At 37.2% G+C, this 25693-nt stretch overlaps 1 protein-coding gene across 1 annotated transcript in view; it reads left to right on the top strand.

Moving 5' to 3' along the window:
* Nucleotides 1-2493: 2493 nt before the first annotated feature.
* The window catches only part of LOC140167455 (probable nuclear hormone receptor HR3), a 124418-nt gene continuing 101218 nt past the window's right edge, over nucleotides 2494-25693 (top strand). The window contains exon 1 of the mRNA XM_072190762.1: nucleotides 2494-2625. Within this exon, the coding sequence (XP_072046863.1) occupies nucleotides 2494-2625 (132 nt within the window). The remainder of the gene's footprint in view (nucleotides 2626-25693) is intronic.

Below are 25693 nucleotides of genomic sequence, written 5' to 3'. Positions count from 1 at the left end.
TGTCTGTGTGTGTGGGTCCACGGTTTCACTGTTAACAACCACACACACACAATACGAGTCCACGGTTGTCGGTGAAAACATGTAAGGGGTGGGGGTGTGTATGAAATCACAGATCCAGGATTTGTGGTGAAATCTTGAAGTATAGCAGTCCTCTTTAGGTTACTGGCCTGGTTAGTCATGTTAATATACCTGACATATTTGTAAATTGTACACTAATAGCCTTTATAACAAGGTGATTCAAAGCCACTTTAAATTGATGTCACTCTTCTCACCGCAATGTTCTGAAAAATGCATCTATAACCTGGATTAGTCATCCCCTAACCTGGATTACTCACTTGCACACATTGGATGTACTGAATGAGTGTATAACCATATTTTCAGTTTTTGTAGAAGTTTTTGGTGTAAAACATTTGACTTTTGTTAATTCATTGAAGTTGTGCATTTTGAATCTATATGGTTCGTGGGGCAGGGGCACTTGTATTTAGCATGTTTAGAGTGAAAAAACATGAAAAAAGGGTAGTTTTTCACAGGCAGCGAAGTATGCGCATACATCGTTTAGGGTGTCAAAAACGTCAAAGATCAGAAAAAGGGTTTGTTTGAATTGAACCATCAGTTATATCATAGACATGCCTCTTTCTTTCTCATATCTCTTGTCAATTCCAGCAATGGCTATGCAAGGGGTGAATGCTGACCAGTTTTCTTTGTGCTAGGTAGGATAGGTGCCACTATGATGTTGGCACTTTCTGGCTTTGAATTGGATGATTAATATGTTGTTTTGTACATATAAGCAAAGATTGTCCTATTTCAAAGGAATTTAGGTTTGTGCTGATCAGATTTGTGCAGATCACTAGTGAATACACCATCATTAAAACTCTGTCAAGAATACAAGTATCACAATCCTCAAGTCAAAGTTCTGGGTAACATAGAACCTGGCTTTATGTACATACTTTGGGGATCAAATCTCATACCCAGAGTACCGGTAAGAAGTCAGTGGTATGATGTTATCCACTATTTGTAATGGAGCTCATTGAATAATGCCTGAGAATAATCGCACCACAACTTGTTGATCACATTAGATCTATGCCCAGGAATCAATTCAATCTCAAAAAAAAAAATAAAAAATAAAAAATAACAGAAATAATAAAAATTCTTTGAAGTTCATGATGCATTTAACTTTGATTGAAGCCCCTGGTATTGTATTGAGTTGCTGTGTTGCAGGTAAATTCATCTTTTATCCGTGTTCCATGTTGCGTGTAGTGTAACGAATGGATTCTGAACAAGATAGGCAGTGTTGCCAGAAAATGTGCCTTATTTGGTCTACTTTCAAATGTCTGCTGCACATCTGACATTCAAAAAGTCATGGTGCCTTGCCAAAATTGGGCTGCTTTGCCAACTTTGGTCTGAAAAGTCTGGCACTGGCAACCCTGATATTGTGCTATAGGTTTGCATAGGCTAATATACTTTGAATAGTGGTGTATTTATCAAAGCTTAATTTTGTTTATTAAAATGATATTTATGTTGATAAATCTGTTTGAAAACTGGCAGAGTAATGAAAACTGGCAAGAATATGTTTTTATGATAGTTTAGTGAACTTGAAGCAAATAAAAAGCAGAATTGGTCTTTTGGAAATGCATGGTAACAATTATTGTTGTTTGCCACCTATTTTGATAATAAGTTTTCAGAGGTAATATGACACTTTTTGGCAGCCTCATCCCATGGTTGCCAACTCTTGTGTATTCAACATGAGTTTGGCGCATCTGGGTACCTTCTCACACTATCACGTCAAGGTAGTTAAATCTCACGGCAAGGTAGCAATATCTCATGCCATGGTAGTAAAATCTCACACATCATCAAAACAATTTGTATCCTTACCACAGCCCCAATTTTGAGATTCTCAAGTATACAGGTGAAACAAAATCATGAACATTTTTTGTCAGCAAACAATATTTCTGTTCCGGTATGCCCCTGTTCGGTAAAAGTGCGGCTAATTCCCCCCTCTCAAGTAAAGTAAAATTCACTTCACTTCACTTCACTTAAAGCTTTCCTCCCATGACACAGGTAGGTCCTGGAGATAGCTGCCTAGCCACTATGCTTCGCCACTCAGCTCTGTTATTTGCTATCCGACCGGCTTCTACTACGGATTGGATTCCCACTGCACTGCAGTTTGCTTTGATGTTGTCCATCCAGCGCATTGGGGGTCTTCCTTTAGGTTGTTTCCCTGGGATCCTTCCTTCTAGTACGATTTTTGGGTATCTGGATGGAGGCATTCTTTTCACATGGCCATAGTAGGACAGCTGTTTTGCACGGATCTTGTTCATTACAGTGCACTGGTAATCAAGGGTGTCTCTGATTGAGGTGTTCCTAATCCTGTCTCTTCTAGTAACACCCAGGATTTTTCTGAGACAAGCCATTTCAAATACCAGAAGTCGCTGCTCATCACGTTTTTTGATTGTCCAAGCTTCAGAGGCATAGGCTGCTATAGAAAGTACCATGATGCCCATGGCCAAGCCAATTCTCCTTGTGATGTCCTTCTCGCTGCTTGCCTTTTCAAGTAAAATTGACTTGGATGAAAGTTCAGGTAGACAGTGGTTTCTAGATCCCGGAGGGGGTTCTCCTTGGTTGAAGGTATTTGGGGTACCTTTTCAGCAATTTTGGTATATCGATGAGTGGGTTTTCAGTGGAGACCAATGCGCCCCAATTGAGGCAAAAGTGCCCCTAAAAACACCCAATTAGTGCAATAGGTACTTTTTGGGTGTTTTTTGTGAAAAATTGGTATACTGATGGGTGGCAAAAACAGCAAAAAGTAGGTATAGAGAAAGTCAGCATCCAAACGTTTGCGTGGCACATCCCCGTAAATTTTTTTCAAAGAAGTTCCCCCCCGGGTCTAAGATGGGCCGGTATTTTGAAGGCTTAGATCCAAAACTGTCCAAGACTATAGACCACTTGACATCAATGTTTATCAACAAAGGCAAGGGATTGGTCTTTCGATATGCTCGAACGAACCGCTTTACTGTTCAATGGCTTTCTTGTACTATATGAAATGTGGTGGGAGATTTAAAATACACATGCCCTAAGCAAACTACGATGCGCACGCATACTGCAGGGCAAAGAACAATGGAAAGTGCCATAATGCGTGCGCATACTGCTGGGCACTGACGTCACATATCAAGTGGTCTATACATACAATGTACATGTTAAGTCAGATTCAGACTCCACATTGCAGTGTGATGCGAAAATTACCACTTTCACAGTCCAGTAAAAGTATTAGTTCCATCAGTGGTAATGACAGTGTAATAAAGGGTGTGGGTGTGTGTACTTGAAAGAATAAAATATTACATTGTGAAGTGTTTGGGTGTTACTTTGTTTGTACATTTATGTGGTAATATTATTGTAGTAAAAACAACTATTTTGTTCTTGAAATTCAAATCTTTTGTTGATGAAACACCTAGATACCGTAGCATGTAAGCATCATAAGTAAGCTTACAACTGGCATGTCACAATCACAAAATTGCATCCTATTCTATCCATACTGACGCGAGTATAGTCCCAGCCCGTTTTGGGGTGAACATTTATCAAAATTGGGGGTGGGACTATACTCGAATTTCCACACAAAAAAAATTTGTTTTTAATTTTTTCGGCTTTGGAGTGTCCCTGGACCTAGACCTAAATGCTAGGATCATTCATGGTTGATTAAAAAAAAATATTGTAGGCCTACATGTATGTGTTTTGAATAAATTTGTACTCATGTCATACTCTATTAATGATTTCAAAATGCATACAAATTCAATGCATTTTGGGGGTGGGACTTTACTCGAAGGTGGGACTATACTCGCGTCAGTACGGTACTTAAATTTCCATCCAATTCATCACCAAATTATAGTAGAATTTTCATATAGGCCTATATATTTATCTAAATAAATCGCATTCTTGCTCAAAAATACACTTTATACTGATCTAATTGTAGTATTTACCAATTACATGTGGTCCCTTTATAGGCACCGCCATATTGTAATTCAAAACGAATTCATATTTCACAAATTCCTTTTTGGGAGTTTTTTCATTGAAATTCACTTTGCATATAAACGCTTGTTGAATAGTATGGTATTTGTGATATGTTTGTAGTGGCAACTGTAAAACATACTGTCCGTATCGTATCGGACTCTTGAAAATATTCTTGCGCGATTTTGGTTATGTGCCACTTCTTATCGACGCCTGTGTCTTAGCGCGCCATTGTGACAGGATCACGATCTGAAGTTCTAAAAATATGTGTTGAACAACATACACGGTCAATAGGTCAATTTGGACACAGCTGTGCAGTCCCAGACCCCCAGATTCTCAGAAAAGTATGACACTTTTTTACTACATTTGTAAGTTTTTCGGTCGTTAAACCCAGACAGTTGACCAATGAGGGCGCCAGTCTGTGATTTAACAGAGTTTTACCAATGCATCATGGGAAGACATAACTCTCTGCTGGGGGTCACTGTCATGGGCAGTAGAAACAGGGTTGCCATATGTTCAAGCCCAAATATGCAGCAAACACCCTGTCAAGGAGGTGGCAGATAACACTCAAGTAGCCCAATTTCCAGTAAGGCACCCAAAATCCTAAAATTTGGGCATTTCTATTTTATTCAGCCAAAATTGGGTAGATAACCACTTGATTGACTATGCTTCCTTTTCACAGGGACTCGATTCTGAGAATAAAGGTATTTTGTTGAGACCCAGCCATGTATCTATCGCCTGATATAACACAGTACTACAGTAGGTACCATTATTTTAAGTGGAACAATGAGGATGAAATGGCATAGAACACCAAGTTGTTCACTGTGATAATAATAATAATGGTATAGATACTGTGTTATATCAGATGATAAATACACAGCAGCGTCTTTAAACAATACTTTCATTGCTTTCCTAAACAGATCAAGCTCAAAATTGTACTTATGTGACCATTTTGATCAAGTTCACAGGTACCAGTGCAATGTAGTTGACGAATCCACTGAGTCTTCATTCATAGTGAATCCACCTATAGTTTTCAGTTCATTCAAAACATTGTGACGGTGTGCTTGATCGCTGCTGTTTGACGCATGAGTTCTTGTACATAGTCGGCATACATATTATGCACATATCTATATGCGACACACAGTTCAGATACAATCCGATTGCCAAGATTATGAAATAACCATTTGAGAATAACCAATAAAAATATGGCCATAACCCCCTCCCCCCAAGGAGCAGTGACTTTTTTTGAAGCATGTACAATGTACCTTTCGAAATTGGACTAATCCCTTTATAGTCCATGCCACCCCTGTGGAAGATTTTGAAAATATCTTCCACAGAGGGAGTATGAATTTCAAATGGAATTAGCCCATTGACCAACTTTATTTGAAACTCACCCTCCCGGGCACCCTCCATCTGTGGTAGACTCATGTTGAATCTTTCTCAGATGGTGTATAAAATTCAAATGGAGCTGCCAGGGTTCTTTGTGGAATTGAGGGTGTGGGGAATTGGGGATGTGCAGATTTGGAGTACATTTTCAGCCAATTAGTTGGGTCAGGGTGTATTTTCAGCCAGTTTGGTTAACTGATGGCCCTTGAAAATTTGGATTAAGAATTTAGGTTTTTTTTTCTTTCAAAATTCTCTTGAAATCAATTTCTCATTGTCTTTTTAGCAAAATTTGCAAAATATTTTTCTAAAATTTGTACAATGTAGATTAACCCTAACCCAACTAGGACTCACTAAAGCTCACTATTAAAACCACTCTGCGTGCATGCATTCCACGGGACTTGATGACGCAATCAGACCAAGTCACATATACCCAGGGAATCGTTGGCCGGGCCAACGTCACCTGTGTAGCTACATGCCGGGGATCTTCTGTGTGGCATGCGAGGGTTCCGAGGTTCGAATCCCGGGGGTGCCAAGTGACTTTCTTCTTCATCTTCTCTCCTTTTTCGTTCCTTCTTTCCCTTCCGATAGCACAATAAAAATTCCCTTTAAAAGGGAAGGCCAGCCTCAATGCAGATAGCACAAAAACCACGGGTATGGTTAGGGTTAAGCAAAATAGCCCAATAGCCAATTAGGCTGGAAATTAACCTGTGTGGCATCACTGAATAGAAGGAAGACCTTGGCCTCATCTACATACTTCCATCAACACTGGTCTTACAAGTCCATGTCCATCATAGAAGTATACAAAGGAGTACTAGTATACAGTGTGTATTAGATGCTGAATGGCTGCCATGTGTTGAAATCATAGAAAGGCTGAAAAGAGACTGTTGATTCCACCATAGACTCTACAGTCTATGATTCCACCATATTAGGCATTGAAGTAAAGTGATTGCCAGCCCTCGAATTAACCCACGGCACCCATGGCATTTTGCCGTGGGTGCCCATCCGCACTGCCGTAATGCCCTCAAAATATGTCCTTTACCCAAGGCAGTCACTTGCCGTGCCCTCTGTTGGTGCCCCAGCCCTGCCCCTTCATTATAAAATCATCTATCAGACTGTTTGTGTGTGTTTTTTTCACTTTTGAGAAATTGCCTTGGTGCCTTTCTTAAATTTTCAACAGTTGCCATGATGCCCTCTTGAAATATTACAAACTGCCGTGCTGCCTTGCATTTTCAGTGAAAATCCAAGGCAATTATCAACTTGCCCTAAAAAAGTTGCCGTGCCCCTTCAGATCCTTAATTCGAGGGCTGGTGATTGCTCTTTGTTGGATTGTCGTGCATGTGCCATGTGGACTTAAATTGTGGATTGGCCTTTTTCAAAATGTGGGTATATGAAAGCACAGATATTGTGTTCCAATATCTGTGATGAAAGGCATGCAGAGTCTTGGGTTTACCTTCTGCATTTTAAATGGGAACCTCATCCCATATTCTTGTTTGCATCGTTCACCATGAAATATCTCGTACTTTTTGGATTAGGACGGTGAGTGCGGCCTCAGAGTTAGTCCCCTACGCAGCCAGTTTGATTACCCTCTCTCCACATGTGTGGAGGGAGCGTAAAAAAAACGCAAAATCAGGGCTGGTCGGGCCCGTAAAACAGGGTTTTTTTTGGCCACCTTAGGGTTCATTTACTGTAAGAGCAACATGCAAGCAGGACGACAGTAGAAAGTAGGCCAACAGTACAAAGTATCCTGCTCTGTGGTTCAGAAACATGGACAGTGACAACCAAGATCCGGAAGTTGTTGGAAGGCTGTTACACCAGGCTACTTAAATCAGCTCTTGATATAAGCTGGAGGACACATACCACAAATATAGAACTGTATGGAGAACTCCCAAAAAGAAGACTACAATTTGCTGGTCACTGTTTTAAGAAGTACAGGGCATGTGGTGTCAGACCTAGTGTTGTGGAAACCCAGACACGGCAAAAGAAGTGTGGGGCGGCCGAGCAAGACCTATGTAGATCTTCTGTGTGAGGACACTGGACAGGAACCAAACGAAATCTGGAGCTGCATGCAGGACAGACATATCTGGAGAGCCATCGTAGGCGTTGAACAGAAGTCGACCGAGTGAGTGAGCAACATGCAAGCAGGACAAATGTCCATTCCTTCAAAGATCCTTTAATACGATCTGTGATTCCATGAACGAAAGAAAGGAGCCAAATGGCCATTAATGTCACGAGGCAGCTATTGATATTTTATCTGTTGATATCACTGTGATTGGTCTCATCATATGACAACAAGTTCATTTTATTTCATAGCTTTGTCCTTGTATGTCATCTCTATTGAGCCAATGAATCACTAATGAACCATGCTGCCTGCTTGTCCAGCCTGGCCAGAGTAGAATGAATGACTGACCATGCTGACCACTACATTTACTGACCATTATGACTAAATTATGATGAACATGTCGAGCAATTGTACTGCCTCTTCTTCATTTTTGGCAAAGATTTTGCTTCCAAAATTTTCAGAAAAATGCTGGACTTTCCAGTGACACACAATTTCCAACCTCAATAAATCCACAGATCTATGAAATGTAACATTATGCAGGGGTGTGATTTTTCCGGATTTTTCCGGATTTCCGGATTTTTGGGATTAAGAAAAAAAAAAAAATCCGGATTTTCAAAAAAAAAAAAAAAAAAAGAGATGTCACATTTCCAGAATTTTCTGTTCCGGATATGAGAAAATCTCCAATTTTAAAATGAAAATTCCTTAGAACCCTGACTGGATGATTTATAGACACACTGTACTGTGCAAAAATGGTGATGCAATTTTTCATGTGTTGTATGTGAATGATGTGATACTGGAAGTATGTATTCACAGATAATAAATGTTTTTATACTATAAAGTGAAGTATTTTAACAGTTTCTCATTTTTGCATTTTACCCCATGAAATTGCATCTCCAGTGGTGCTCAAGTGTGTAAAACCCTCTGGCTTCAGGGGCTTCACCGACCTCTGACCAGGCGTGCCCCTGGACCCCACCAGGGGCCCTTGAGCGGGCCCCTGGACCCCCGCCGCAACAGGCGAGAGCTCCGCTTCGCACGCTCCGCTTCGCAATTTCATTGCCTTGGGGTTTTTTTCAAAAAGCACCAATCACACCCCTGATTATGTGACATTATCAAGGGGTATGATTCGGATGTAGCTAATATTGTTTTTCAGATATTGGTAAAAACAGTGTTCAAATTCTGTTTTATATTGTTTTCAGCCATTGATAATAACTCAGTAACCAAATGTCCAATTTTGATGGGGTTTGCATCCAAATGTAGCATTAGTAAAATGCCAGAAAATGATGTAAAAAACTTGAAAATTGCCGACATGTGACTCATTACCCTTGATCGTGTCACATATACCAGGGCTGTAGCAAGGTTGAAAAATGTGGGATAACCATCAAAATATGGGAGCGGCCAAAATACAAATATGCTCCAAAATTGAAATATAGCTATGAAGAAAAAACGTAACAAATTTGTGAAAGTGGGGCAGCCATGGCCTCCTCCCCGGCCAGTGAGTGAGAATCAAGAAGAGGCGTGTAGCGTAAATATGGAAGCTGGAATAGACAGTAGACTGCTGGTAGATAGCGCCAGAGAAGATATGATATTGTAGAGGCTCTTTATAGGATCTATAAGATACATGTAGGCTTAGGGACCGTTCACAAACGCTTGTAAGGGGGGGCCTGATGCAAAAAAATTATCGCAAAAATTTTTCAGGGCCCCCCTTTACAGACCTCAAAAATTTCAGGGTCCCCCCTTTTTGACATGAAAATTATGGGTCAACCCTATAGAAAAGCATATAAACTTAATTTTTCCAGGAAAATTTGTGGTCATTTTTTTCAGGGCCCCCCTTAGGACGGTCAAACATTTTCAGGGCCCCCCTTTTTGCATCAGGCCCCCCCTTACAAGTGTTTGTGAACGGTCCCTTACTTCCCGGGGCTTATTTCATTTAAAACATCAACAAAATGAGGAGTATTTTACCAAGAGAAGCTAGTATTTATGCATTAACCCTAACCGCCTAAGGGCTTTTTGGCGACGGGAAGGGAAAGAAGGAAGGAATAAAGAAAGAAAAGAAAGAAAGAAGTTGTTTGCTCTGGGTGGGATTCGAACCCGAGACCCCTCGCATGCCAACCACTGGGTCGGCGGCACTTTGCCACAGGTCTTGGGCTTCGCTGGCCAGCGAAACCATGCCTATATATCACTTAGGGTGATTGCGTCATCACACCACGTGGGATGCACGCACGAACAGCGCATATATCGAGTACTATTTTGTAGTACACTGTCCTGTTAGGGTTAATGAATTTGTTAGTATAGCATTTTCTGTTATAAATTGCCTTACTTACTCAAAATAGGGCATTTGGCGATATTTACATGAACTATTTAGAACATTAACAATCACTGGATATTGGGTCTTTAGGTTCTTTACTAAAAGGAAAAGGAAGTTTTAGAAAGCTTATTTAAGGTTTAACAAACTTTTGAAATAAAAGTCATTGCCACCAGAAAGTTATCAAAGCAGCCAATGTGCAAATAGTAAAAGAATATCAAATAATCCAGAAGTTTGAATGTTACACATCAACTCATTATGTTTTGTGGGTTCTGAACATTTCCTATCTACTCTAAATATCCAACAATCTCATTTTGTATGCATGGTTCTATTCCCTGCATCAATCAGTGATATCTTGACAATGAACCCTGTGTTGTTGGGTATGAGTTTTGGTCTCTTGCGAGCTCTTACTTACCAAAGGGCTGTTATGTAACTGTGTATGCACATTGAAGGTTAAAGGTTAAAGAACTGTGTCTTCTAGAGATGGGGCTGCTGCAGATCCTAACATATGGGACTATATCAGACTAACTGTATGAGAGTCCCTCGCCACTATTCCTAACTGTCACCATGGAGCTAATACTTAGGACATTTTTGCACAAGTAGTTTTTCACATTGAAAACTTAAAACTCAATAACTTTAAAAATGCTAAAATTTTGCAAATTTACAGAGATTTAAAAAAATTTAAACAACTGAATGAAAAAAGCATGAATGTAACTTAAAAACTTTACCTTAAACTTTACAATACTCTTTTGTGGCATCACAGATTACAATTAGGAAAGAAACCACATTTTTGCAGCATGGAATTAATTTTTTTTTAAGGTTCTTGCAATTGTCATAGTTTGTGTGCATGAAATTTGGGCAAATTCTTGCAATTATTATAAATGTAATTTGTGAAAAATTCAAACTTGTGAACAATTGTGGGATTAGAGCAAGTTTCCTGTGCGACCAGAGGGTTCTCATACCAGGTGTATTCCCAGCAGCTTTTCAGGTTGTCTTTTGGGTATACTACTATATGCAAACAGGAAATCCACCAAGATGAGTAGTAGTAAGAAGGGAATCCTGGCAGATTACACTAATTCATGCGCAAATACTGGGTCTGGTTGTCAGGGAGGTCTGTGGTAGAGACTACGTTAATATGATTGAATTAATAAATAATGATCACAGACTAGATGTATGGTAGGTCTGTGTAAATCAGGAAAATATATATATTGGTTCCTGAGTTACTTGAAGGGGGCTGTGAACTGGTCGTTGGAACGCGCTGTGCGCAAAACTTGAGTATTTTGTAATGTCAGAGAGGGCCCGTCATGGTCTCCTTTTAGCACTGAACATGCTGAACAAGTACTAGATTGTATACCCACCATCCACCATATTCCATAAGGTCCACATACATGTATGTCAATGCCATATTTTTATATGTCTAAATATTTGTGAATAATTATCACATAATGGTCCTCTTTTTCATGCAAACTTTTTTAAAGGTGTATTTTTAGAAATCTGTAGCCCCTGTAGCCATCCCGATAAATAGTTTGTGGATGACATTTTGACTAGATCAAAATTATATGAAACTGTTTTCTTATTTGAAGGTTCACTATGAGAGCTATCTTTGTGCTAAGATTTGCAGTATTCTGTCTTCAGAAGGATCATGAAATCATTTTGTGTTGCATACAAGTACTACAAAGACAACATTCTAACCATGAAAAGTGTGCTTCATGAGTGTTGCAAAAACTCACTTTATGGCATAGTTCATTAACATTCATTCATCAATCATAGCCCAAAATTTGATATGAAGTTGTGGAGTATGAGTTTTTGTACCCAACACATTCAAAGTTCATTCCATGCATGTACCAAACATTGATGTGAAAGAACTGTGCCCTGATAGATGAGCATGTTTAAGTCCAAGGGTGACACCATGTATAGAATGTCATGACATCAACATGAAACCTCTTCTCCATATCTGAAATGAAACATCAGCAGTAGGGATGCTAACATGACATCCTGCACTGTATATTACTCCACACAGCAGATGCTATCAGGAATGTTGTTAGTTCATGTGGGGGCGCTTAAGCATAAAACCCTCTCACAACTTTGATCAACCTGAACATATTTGTCAAATTGTCTAAACACACAAATCTTTATATATTGTTAGAAATGCAGGGTAGCATAGACCTTTGAGAGAAGAATCGACATGCTTTGTAGAATTAAAGGAGTATTTTGTGATCCTAGCATCCTCTTTTTATGACATTTTCAGTAGATATCCACGAAAAAAGCTTATTTACAAAATTTCAGTTGATTCCGATTTTGTGTTTGCAAGTTTCCCATGATTATGTGTATTACATGTATTACACTGCTCCATAGGCCACTCTTGTAATACCAGAATGTGATTCAAATTTGGAGATATTTTTGCTAAACAAATTAATCTGTAAGAAATTTTTTGTTCATAAACATTACGTAGCCAGAGGTTTTCAGCGGTATAAAAATCTCAACTTTTTTTGAGAAAAGTGGAGGGATGAGGCTGTGGATCACAAAATGCCCCTTAAATGTGTTACATTAGTAGCTTAGGCTTCTAAGGGATGCACCATTAGATTCTCAGGGGGTATTATAATCTAATGGTGCGTCCCTATAAGAATCGTAACATGTCAACATAACAAAATATGGAAATGTGTATTTGATTTGGTGTGGATGCATGTGGAGGGCCACAAACCATCAGTGTTGCATGCTGGGTACTGTCTTTGTTTTCCTTCTCATATGGAATCTTAATATGATTGGAGATGGTATTTGGCCACATCCCATAATGCATTAATGCTTCAAGCAACTTTAACAATCAGAACTTAACAGCTCAGCCATATTGTGTGCTGTAACTTACATTGCATCATGGGATTGCTATAATAATCTCCCTTCATATTGAGAGCATCCATGATTGAGTGTTACAATAAAAACAATCATGTTATCTTTGCAGCATTGTGTTTCATAATGACATATGTGTGGCTTCTTTTCCATGAGAATATTAAAAATTTGAAACCATTTTCAAATTTAACTAACACATGTGCATTGTATGTGACGAAGGATTGGAGAGAAATAATTTTGGTTGTTTGTGATGATACTTGGCTGAAATCCAAATGCAAATTTGATTTTGTCTTGTTTGTTTTCAAATGTGAATGCAATTTGATTTTGATTAAAAAATACAGGCCCTGTTTATTAAAGCTTTCAAATATTAAGAAAAAAATTATCATTATAAATCCAACATGAAATTGTTTAAATTTTAATCTACAATGTTAATTTTAAACATTCTTATTAGTGTAACATTTTTAATAACAATGCTTTATGAATCCAATAAACCAGTCTTAGAAAGTTCAATACTTCAGGTTTCCATTTTGGAAAAAGAAGGGCTATGGTCAAATTACCCTTAGACACACCCTCTTCCCTTTATCATCCTAACCAAAAGAGCCCCACCCACCCCCCTTTTTTTTACAGGGAGAAATGAAGAACAGTCTGCTTTGTAACAAAAGTGAAACAAGAGATAATTTTATTATGGCCATTCTGTAGGATCTCGAACATGCTCATCTATCCAGACACAGTTCTTTAACCCCAGTATGTTTAATACATTCATAGAATGACCTTGAATACACTGGGTATGAAGACTCATACTCCAGAACCTGAGGTCAATTTAAAAGATATGAGCTTTGAATGTAGGCTAATGAACTTTGCCTCTGAGTTGAGGCCATTTGGTTCATAGTGATACCTGTCATGATGAGGAACCTGTCCATTGATGTTATCAGCAGAACTCATCAGGTGCCTACATCCTACCAAGCACCCCTCATGGTGCAAGAACTTATACTCTATACATCCTATACTATCACTTGAGTCATTGCCCTCAAGACAAGATAATGATGTTATACAACAAATGAGAGGTCATGGGTTCAGGATTCTGTGAATAAGATGCACTCATTTGTTGTCATAGCTTAAAATTTTAAGTGGACTTTTGGAATGAAACTACAAATTGACTGCATATTCTCAATTCAGAAGACACAGTTAAGGATGGTGCATCACTGGTGTGGGTAACTTTTGTTGCTGGGGATGAGTTGTAGTTGTTAAGAGTGCACAGTTCTGTTGTAAAGTTGAAGGAATTGACTGGACTTTGACAATGGGTATGGGATTGTAAGAAGTTTTGGTAAATAAATGTAGTTAAGATTTTTGGGAGCATGGAGATGGCAATGGGATTATTAATTGATGAAAACGATGTTCAGCTGTGTATAGCACTCAGATATCAGCATGTCGTTTGTGTCGTCCCCTATGATTTAATATCTTCATTCTTGGTTTACTTTCAATATAAAAATCTGATGACATGATCATGCAAAATGAGAAGTGTTTACATCAGAGATCCTATAAAATTAAAAAGTACCGGTATCTGAGAAATTAACAAATATACCGTAAAGATTTGCCTAATGGCACAAATGGGCTCCTTGACATAATTGAACACAAATTTAATGTGCCCTCCCGAAAAAATCCCACCAACAAATAAAGGCTTGAACTCTTCTATTCTTGTTGGGATTTTCACCATGGATTTTCAGAGGGGGTTACAAGCTCTCTATTTGTATGTGAAATGAAACCCAAGGTACGCCATTTAGATGAATCGTTACGGTAAATGTCTTTAAATGATTGAAAACAAAAGAGCATTACTATGAAATGTTACCTTTTGGACAATTTACATTACAATAATACATTACGGTCAATTTGTCTTGGAATGTTGCAGGGGAACAGTCGGCCTGAATTTTCAAAATTGGCTGAAAAGAACAAAATATGGTAATTTTGCTATAAGATGGAAGGAGGGGACACATCTTCCCTTTCCCCACCAAGCCCCCCAGGATTGACACCCTTGCAATAATATCAGATATGTCATATTCAGTATTTTATCAGATCATGTCACATTCACAATTTTATGCAAACAAAATGTATTCATACACTACACAAACAAAATTGTCCCATTTACGCACAGCATAAACGATGTAAGCTTTCAATTGATAGCAATTTTTCATCAAAAGCCAAAATTGATCCTAATGCACATCTCCTCATTCATCATAGATGCCATCATGGGTTAGATAGAACCCACATATAATTTTTGTTGTTGCCGTGGTAACCATGCCATAAGGAGGAATTGTTGCTATGGAATTTGCAATCATTTTCTAAAAGACTGTAAGCTTGCAAGAGAAGATTGACATGGGTTTAGGAAATTGAATTTGACAAATATTACTAAATCTTTTTCATTTGGGTTTGGTATTGAAATGAAGATGAATATGTTGTCTTCGTTGAATGCGAAAGCATCAGTGGTTAGAGAGGTAGAACGTATGAGTTAGGGCTTCATTAGTAGAATTGAGGACATGATCGATTGTTTTTTCCATGAGGCAGAGACGAGGGCATAAACAAGGATCAGGCAGTCGATTATATTAATTAACCCTGTTTATACATTCCCCAACATTCTGTGATTGTATTTCATCCGATAAAACAACAAAAAATAAGATCTAACATCCTTAAAACTGTGACTTGTGACTAATCAGGTGCACCACATTAGTTAATGCATATATGTGACCAGCTCCAACAAACCCCGTAACTAGTCGCCAGACATTTATTTGAGTTATAGGCCTTTAAAGATGACATTCCCATAAAAAAAATTAAATTTCGGAATACTTAATTTCATAGTATTTGACTGTAGGATTAAGTGGACTTTCAAATCATTGAAAGTATACTTATTAAAAAGAGGTTTATTTAATCAATAAATAACATTATATTCCATATTCAATCCTGTGTAAGTAATTGGCTCATTACTCAGAATAGCGATTTGTGAAATATATCAATGTAGCATTTACAAAATTATCCATATGACATGGTCTCAGATTTGAAGCAGGTTTCACTGCCAAAGTGTGTAAAAATTCACTCCAGAGTGAAAATAGCTATGTTTAATTTCTAAGGTGTCTTTTCTAGGGTAAAATTGTTTGTAGAACATGATTTTTTTGTCAAAACGCATGCATCGTACATCGTTTTGCTACAAAATGTTGATTTGTGGCCGATTTTGCCCGAAAAACGCACTTTTTGGGTGACAAAAATTTTCACATGCCAACTTTGTATACTCATAGAGTCTACAATATACATAGATATGGCCCTTTAAAATGTTAACATATATCAGCTGAGGGTACTATTTGATGGATTCAGGTATTTGTTTTGTGATTGACTTAATCATTTGCGTGCCAGAATCATTCAAATATGACATGCCTCGTGATAGTTGACATGCCAAAATAAGCTGTTTTCGCAAAAAAATTATTTGAAAAATCACAACTCTTGATAGGAAGGTGCTACAGTGATGGTTGACCTACCAGTCTATGCAGTATTGAATGGGCTTTCATTTGATACCTAACTTTGTTCATTTTAACTGAGGGAAAAACTTGCAAAATGTAAAAATGTTTCCCCTACCCCTTAAAATTTTGATGTGTGTAAAAATTCCCGCCATTTATAAAAATCGGGATTACAAGAAAACTACAAGAGCTATAGGCTTGAAAAACTAATCAGTTATGCACAGTATAAGTTCCTACTTGGGTATAACATTAATATCTTTCCATTCCTTCTCAATTTTCTTTTCTAATTTTTTAACAATTTGTGACATCTGTAAAATTTGGCATTTGAAAAATCGCAAAAAAAAAAAAAAATATGAGGCGACATGTTTAAAAAACTAATCAGTTATTCCCATGATACAGTACTACAGGGATATAGTACCAAACTGGTGCTAAAATGCATATTTTTTGAGTTCTAATTTTTTAACAAATTGACTTCGCCACCCCATTTTTGAGCAAAATCGGGAACAATTAGTACCTGTAATATTGCGCAATCATGTGACCTATATTCAATGTGTGTGCACCAATCAGATGTCAGACTTGCACTACAACATGATGTGAGCCTTGCAGAGCCTTTATAGTGTGCCAATAGAGTTCAAATATGTTGTAATGATGTTGTCACTTATGGATCTCATATTTTTATTTCCGTCAAAAGCATATGCCTCTACTGTAATGCTCATATCAGGAAAACAATGACAGATTTTGCATTTCTGACTTCAGAAAAACTAATCAGTTATTCCCATGATACAGTACTACAGGAATATAGTATCAAACTTGTGCTAAAATGCATATTTTTAAACTTCTAATTTTTGTATCAAATTGACTCGCCACCCCATTTTTGAGCAAAATCGGGAACAATTAGTACCTGTAATATTGCGCAATCATGTGACCTATATTCAATGTGTGTGCACCAATCAGATGTCAGACTTGCACTACAACATGATGTGAGCCTTGCAGAGCCTTTATAAGTGTGCCAATAGAGTTCAAATATGTTGTGATGATGTTGTCACTTATGGATCTCATATTTTTATTTCCGTCAAAAGCATATGCCTCTACTGTAATGCTCATATCAGGAAAACAATGACAGATTGTGCATTTCTGACTTCAGAAATGAATTCTGCACAAAATTTCAGTCTAGAATACATATTTAAAACAATATTTTTGAAACTTTATATTTTGCCATTTTTGGCAGTCAAACCTGCTTCAAATCTGAAACCGTGTCATATCTTGAAAAATAATGATGCTATTTAATAATTTTGATAAGGATAATTTCAGTATGCAACCGCTAAAATTTGATTCACAGTGCACTGTTGTTTGCATTGCGTATAACATGTTGTGCCAACAATGTGCAATAAGCTGGAGTGCGTATGAGACCTTTGTATTTCTCAAGCTTAAAGATGCAAATTATTGTTAGATTTTGGGCTCTCAGCGAAAAACGCTGGAGGCGCTATTTGCTTTCCGTGAGTGACAAATTAAAATGGTGGATTTAACAACCGGGCAATTTTGAGTTGGTACTCTTTGGGTATAAATCTCTAGACTCTTGGAACAAGCCACAAATATATTATACACCCATTTCATGAAGCAGAACTTGGGTTTAGGGAGGACTTATGTGGTAATAAACATTTATTTCCAGAGAATAAATTTCTTTAAAATTTCCTTGGAAGAAGTGAGTTATTTCTTATTTTTTAACAGGAATATAAATTTTTCAAAATGAATCCATTGTTTTGTGTTGGTTGCATCATGGTGATAATGTAGAAACTAGACACAATATATAGGCTATATATTGCATTTGATTTTGTATTTTGACAGAAAAATGTCATCAAACCATTTAACAATGAATACTTTTTGTAACAAAAATGTAATTTGCATGGTGTTATTATAATTATTTTGCACCCTACTCAGACAAGCTATCCATAACAGAATTCACTCTACCATTATGTACTATTAGATAAACAATTATAATTATCTAGGAATGAACCCCCTGAGAACTTCTGTATTTCAGACACCATTTCTGATTGGTTTATTGCATGATACATTAATCTGAGTGACCAATTAAAATACAGTTTCTAAATATTGAAGCTTAATCTTCTTCAGTCCTACCTCCATTCTTACCATGTTGCTGATTGGCTCAATATATCATTCTTGTAACCAATCAGCAGGTAGTTCTGGTAAGGTTACATTTATAATCTGGTTTGTTTATTGTACTAATCAAGTGATAATCACAGCATCCTTTCTCTAAATCCTAAACATTCAATCAGAGTATACATGGGGTATGGAGATAAACCTCATCTTTGAGCATAGATCATCTGAATAGATGATCTATGCTTTGAGGGTCTGAAGTTTTACAATTTTTAATAAATAAAAATTCCTTTAAAAAGGAATTCGGCACCCAATGGGAACTTTGATGCAATGTGCTAAAAAGCATTTATGGAACAGTTTGGGTGAAAAAAAAATGGTGGGGGCTTTAATTAGAGGGGGGACTTTAATTAGAAAGAATATACAGTATTCTATGGACTTGCCAGATGGGTAAATTCCGGGAGGCCTGCTTTTGGTACAAAACAAATTAACACAGGATTACAGAAAAAAAAATGAATTGCTTGTTCTTGAAAATAATATCATTTCAGGCGCGTATACAGAACTTCAGCAACTGGGGGGGGGGGGAATTTCTTGGTGAGCTAAGAATGGATCATGAAACGTGTAAATACAACATATTGAAGCTTAAATTGAACAAATTTGTGCAAAGCTGAAATGGTCAAATATGAGATTTATCTATTATCTTGTCAAAATTACATGCACACAGGCGTTTCGCTTCTGTTTTTCTCAAATGTCTCTTTTTTTGATACCCGGGGGGCATACGCCCGTTTAAAATGGGCTGTATACGCTACTGAATTATCAATATAATATTGCTGTCTGGCTTGAAACAACTTTGGAAACACATTTCCCACACATTTCCTGTAATTTGCGTTAATGCATTGCTCTTGTGTATTAAATTTGATGGGATGAGGAAATGGAAGAAACTCATCTTGTTGCAAACATTTTCTTACAATTCTATTTTAAAAAGTGCATATTTTGACCTTGAGTTTGGAGCGTATTAGCAATCCCATGATATCATATGATTAATTAACACAGTGCTATCATTAATAATAATTCGAGAATGAATTTCGTGTTTTGTATTAATATTCTTGATTCAATTTCTGAGGTATATGTACTGTATATCTTGATTGATAAAAGTATGCACCAGCAAATTTGTGTATGTGGGTGAAATGTGTCGAAAATATGCTGATTTTGCATGTTTTATATGCTTCCCATTGAAATACATTGTACATTATGCAAAAAAGCCTCTCGGAAATCACTAAAATAATGAATTTCCATTCCCTGCAATAGATAGATCAATGAGACTTTGGATAGCTATAGGAGGAAGCTGTAGCTTTAATATATATATATATATTCGCTTTGAACATCGATTGAAAATGTCATTTTTTTGCAAATTTGACATTTTTACCCCATCCTGTGATATCTAAGCTGTTGAAAACCTTCTTGGGATTTTACATTAATACATGATTTGCACTATTAGTGTGCTAGGACAGATTTATGTTATCATATGTTGTGGACGTAATTTCATTGAAACCATCCCAGGTTTAATATGCATCAAAGAAACATATTGGCTGAAAAATGAAACATTTTACAGGGACTATTTACAAGTTGCACTTGTTGACCACAGAATCTTATGGTAGTGTCTCCCTTAAATAGAAATTTAAATACCAAGGGGCTGAAGCCTCCATCCAAATCCAAAATACTAGTATTTATTTTTACTCACAGTATTTGATTCCTGCTTATTTGCTCATATATTTGGTTAGAAAGGAAATATTTTTAATATTAGTACTTTGAATTTAATTTTATGAGTATATATAAAATGTACTGAAATTCATTGTTTTATTTGTTCATTTGGGATTAACCATCAATTACAATTTTTATGACATTGTCATAAATTTGGAATATTATTTAATGACAATGCCATAAATAATCTAATTTATTTAATGACAATCAATATGATGACAATCAGCCTCATCTGTAGGACACACACTTCTTTGCTTATACATGCCAAAACGGAATGTCTCGGATATAAAAACTCGCACTCAAATACAGCTTGAAGTCAATTTTTGATGTGAACAAAGCTGACAATTTGTAAAAACACAAATTTTTCTCACCTTTGGATGATCCAATTATGCATCTCTTTCATAGATTGTTGCATTAGCTTTTAAAATAAAATGTGTCATAGCCTAGGGATGCCTATTTACATTTTTTTAAACATGTTTATCACTTATTATTTCCGACCTGGCGCGGTATAAAAAACGGGGTAAGTTGAACGGCCATTTTGTGACTCAAGAATGGTGTAAAATTAGGAACCGCTGTATAAGTCTCTTCAACAGAGCCTGGGCTCATGATCTCTTCTCATTACACGGCACGTATAGCAGACCTGATCGGTGTACGATTTATGAGTGGCCATTTTGGGACTCTTTGTGATTCGACATCCTCCAAATCAGTATTTAGGCAGGGCTGTCAACTGTCACATGTAAATGTCATATGCCAAAGTTGTAAAATCTCCCACAAAATCTTGTGCATCATCAAAAAAAAAATGTTGCCCCCCCCACACACACCCTAGCTCAAATAATTATGGGTCAAAATTAACATTTGTAGTCAGTCGGCAAACATTAATACCATTCTGGTACCCGTTGCGCCACTGTTCGACAGTGTCTCACACCAAGTGATTCCAGAAAGTTGACAGATCTGTTTAAATTCTGATTCAGAATCCACATCACAGCAAGATGCGATGCTGTAAAATTGAAATCTGAGCCAGGATTTTACGAGCTCGGTGGTGGTGAAAATTCTCATCGCATGGTAGAAATTTCGGTCCGCAATGGAGTTGGATTTTATTCTATATCATTTTCTTATATCGGCAGAATCACCCTAAAAGGAGATGCAGACCCCACATGTTTTTAAAACATCGCAGCATCACGCGATGAAATTGAAATGTACATTTTAATTTTATCGCGCGATGCTGTGATGTTGTGATATGGAGTCTGAATCAAGCTTAATATTGGTAGTTTGTACAGTGTGCTGTGGGCTTGATTGAATATATAATATTTATTGGATGTAATTTATCCATATGGCACTGACTACATATGAATGAGTGCCTTTTAAGTTAAATGTAAATAAAACTTTAACCACCAAAAATTTACATTTTAGCTCTAATTTATTAGAAAAACATATTTATTGAGCAACATTGAATAAGAATTTTAATTGTTTTTATCAGATATTTTATTGACATAAGCCAAATAAGCGTAGGCATATATGATGTTCATTTTCATATTTTATTTTCTCATATATAATATAAACCCATAAGTTGTACAGATAAATTCTAAATATGGTCATCTTTCTTCAAGCTATATGATAGAAAATGCTTCAATATTTTTGGTAATAAAGGTTTGTTTTCAATCCCCCCTCCCTGGCATATTTATTGATTGGTTCCTAATCTCATCACATTTGCTCCAATTCTGTCTGTTCATTCATTGAAATTGGAGCAATTAAGTGCGCATATATGTACATACAAACACACACAGCACTTTTCTTGGTTGTAAGGATAAATATTTTCAATTTACGGCAATTTTTATGATTTTTATTTTGGCTCAAAATTAAGATCACAAATAATGTTACATATAAAGTGTGTTGTCCCTTTTGATAAGAAATCTAAAATTTGGAACATAAACAGGAGTAAGAAACGTGGCTTATTGTTGAGTGCAAAAAAATATCTGCATGAAAATTGCCACCTCTTGATTATAAGGAGGAAAAGTACATCAGATTGTCATGTATTCCCATAATGCAATATTCCAATACTCTATCAGCGTGTTTCTACTGAGCAAATGGTTACGGGTGAATTCAGGGCGATGCGAGGAGTATGCGGTAACCTCACCAGCAGAAACAGATGGGGTGAAGGTGAATGCGCGGCGATGTGAGTGAATCCGTCAACCACCTATTGAGGTGGTTAATAGTGGTGAATACGTGGTAACGTTCGCAGTAGAAATAGTTCAGATGACAATTTTGCGGATGACACCGGAAGTTAGCCTACCACAATATAGTGCGAGCATTCAAAATCTGACCTTGATGGTCACGAAAACTATTTTCAGGACTTCCGCCTTCCCCACTAAATATGTGGGTATTGAATTGTTACCCTGCATTTACAGTGACGTAGAAATGACCCGATGAAGGTGAGAGGGTTAAAATGCGGGTGAAGGAGAAAGCATGGTAATGCATGGTGCTCGGTATAAACATGCTCTAAACCAGAGTATAATCATAGATCCTGAAAACTAATGCGCAAAATTTGAATACAATTTTTTAGACCCAAGGTTTGAGTTACATTTTGCATATATTTATTGCATAATTAACCTTTGTTGTTGAAGTCCTAATCTAGTTGAACACCAATGATCATTCCTGATCTACATGAACACAAATGATCATTCTATGTAACAAGTTTGGAAAGGTTTTCTTGTATGTGTGTTGTATCTATCTCAATTTCTGCAAAGCATCATGGGTTTGCTTGATTCACTGCTGTGGAAGACATGTAGATGAATTGGATCAATATTCCATGCTGGAATTAATGCAATGCCCAGTCAAAATGGCCGACAACCGATGTCCAGTGAGAACCACATCATATAGGAGATATCCATTTATACATAATGGTCACTATGACAGACCACATGTGGGAATTTTTTTCTATGAAAAATGGCCAGCAAAAGCGTTTAAAGACAACCTATGTCCGGCGAGAACCACGTCATAATTAGGAGATTCATTTATGCGTAATGGTCACTTATAATGACCACATGTACATTTGTAGGAAAAAGTCTATACATATTTTTTGTTTTTCTTTGAAAAATGGGCAGGTATGACAGCGCATGTGACGTAAGTGTAATACTGGTAAATGGGAGGATAAGTGGAAGCATGAATGGTGAGAGGGAGATGGATAGGGGTAAAAGAAAACAGAAGTCAAGAGAACAGATAAGTGAGAGAAGGAAGGGAAGTGAAATGAACAAGAAGGGAAAGTGACGGGGAAAAGAGAAAAGTGAAGAGACAAGATGAAATGAGAGAAAGGGAAGAGAGAAGAGAAATAGAGAAGAGGAAGAGGAGAGAACAACAGCAGAAAAGAACGAGAGGGCAAAGGAAGAATAGATGGAGGGAGGGAGAGAGAGAGAGAGAGAGAGAAAAGGGGAAGGGAGAGAGAGATAGGGAAGAGATTGTGGGGGGGGGAGAAGATCTGAGGAAGATTATGAATATAAAGGAAAGTAAAACAAAATGGGAAAGAAAAAGTGAAATAAGCTGAACTTTTTAAAGTTAAAAATTGAGAAAAATAGGAGGAAATCATTAAATAGGATGAAATATTTTAGAAAATGATTACTCCGGAAAACAAGCAATCAAATATAAGGAAATGTAAGCGAGCAAGTGATAAAGAAAACGTACAGTGTCCATCAAGGACACATCAATTGGCTATGTAGAGCCTGGACAATCCCAAATTTGATCCCTTGGGCGTATCACTTGTCAAGCTAAAATCCTCCTGAAGGCGCGTACTACCGTTTCTTTCAAGCTTCAAGTAGGAAAAAGAAAGAAAAAAAAGAGATGTACAATTTATCCTGTGTGTGTAAAGAAAACAACACCCCCTGAGGAGAAGGAAAGGACGTAGAAAAAGAAAGTAATTTACTCCGGATGGTTTTCCCAAACCACGCTATCTGGCAGCGTGTAATTACTAAGCTGACCATTTATAACGTGATTGGACCAGTCGGCCGGCTGGTTGGTTGGATGGATGATACGATGAATAGAGAAGAGGAGCTTGTGCTATTTTGAGAAAACGGCAATAATTTACGTAATACAAGCAGTTTCTACCAATTCAGTTCAATTCATTTCAATGAATTGCAGGCACATTATGGATAAGATTTATCACTGCATGGTTCTCATCTTTTATCAATGTGTCCCTCTTTCTCTTTCCTTTCTTCCCCTTCATTTTCTCTTTCCGTTGTCAGTGTGTATGTCTCTATTTTTGTGCATTATCCCTCCGTGCCTCCTCCTAATATTTGACTTATTCAGTGTTAGGCTGTTTTCCTATGAATTGTTTTCGTCCAATTGAACTCGGTCTCTCTTTTTCCTCCATACTCATCTGTCTGTCCACCCCTTTCTCTCTTCTTTTCTCTCCCTCCCTCCTTGCCCTCCCTCTATCCCTCCCTCCCTCCTTCCACTCCCTCCCTCCCACTCCCTCCCACTCCCCTCCATCCCTCCCTCCCTTTCTCTCCCTACCGCCCTTCCTCCCTTCCCTCCCTCTTTACATGTATCTCCCACCCTCCCTCATTGCATTTTTCTAATCCTCTGGTTCTTTCCATTCTTTTCCTGTCTTTTTTTAATCTTTCTCTCCTATCGTTCTCTCTCCTTCTGATTATTCCAGTTATTCTCTTTCTATGTTTCCTGTCATGGCTCTCTGTACCCTTCATTCTCGCACACAAACACTTCTTCCTTACATCACCACAAATTCAGTATGCATGCGGCAGTTTTCTTTGACCAAAGTAAGCCACATCATACACATGGCAGAACAGCAGATAATTTATACAAAGATGGATTTATACTTCAATATGTAGTATCTCTCCATATAAACTTTCATAAGCTTTTTGACATGTTGATGAATAAACAAAGTGCAATTTACTAATTACAACATTTAATTTATCAATTTTTTCATAAATCTGCAAATATATTTTTAATGTATAAAGAGATTGATCTGTTAGTGTTAGACATTACTGCTTCTTCATTTTCATTTCAGTGTACATAGATATTTTGATGAATAATAAAAGTGAAAAAAATTGCAGTTGTATGATATCTGTTCATTTTTTGACATTCGCTGACCCCATGCAAAGGCATCTTTTAATTTAAAAGCAATATTGTAATACTTGCCAGAGGAAGCACCCTGACTTAAATAAATTGATTCACTTGTAAAAATTGGAACGCAAACTATAATTCACACTTTCAAAGTATTAGTCAAACTTGACTGAATTTTCCTTCCAAAATGGGGTAATTTGTCCCGAAAGAAGTGGATGCTTTGGAAATTTTTCCTCCCAAAAAGAGCTAATTTGAAATGTTTTCTACCGAATAAGTGAACTTTTTTTCCAAATTGGCATGGGGGGGCGGCTATATGACTTTGAATACCTATCTGTATCAAAATGTATGTTCACACACAGTGGAGAGTTTTCCCATTGAAGTTTTTAATTTGATCAAGCAAGGTTGTGCACACTTGAACAAAAACATGAGAACATGAAATTGAAATGTATTCAAAGACCAGGGTGATATGTGAATGCTTTATGACCCATAATACTCTCAACCCCAGTGCCACAGTTCACAAATCTCCATTCAATACTGATAGCTCAAATGTTATGGGGTATGCATTTCAGTGCCCAAAATATTCAAAGGTCATTCTGTTGGTATGTACATATGTATTGGGTAAAGAACTGTGGCTTGTAAGATGAGCATGCTTTATGA

The sequence above is a fragment of the Amphiura filiformis genome, chromosome 13, assembly GCF_039555335.1.
Source record: "Amphiura filiformis chromosome 13, Afil_fr2py, whole genome shotgun sequence".
In the NCBI taxonomy this organism is placed as follows: Eukaryota; Metazoa; Echinodermata; class Ophiuroidea; order Amphilepidida; family Amphiuridae; genus Amphiura; species Amphiura filiformis.
The sequence above is the reverse complement of the archived record's forward strand: the minus strand, read 5'-3'. Positions and strand labels throughout refer to the sequence as shown.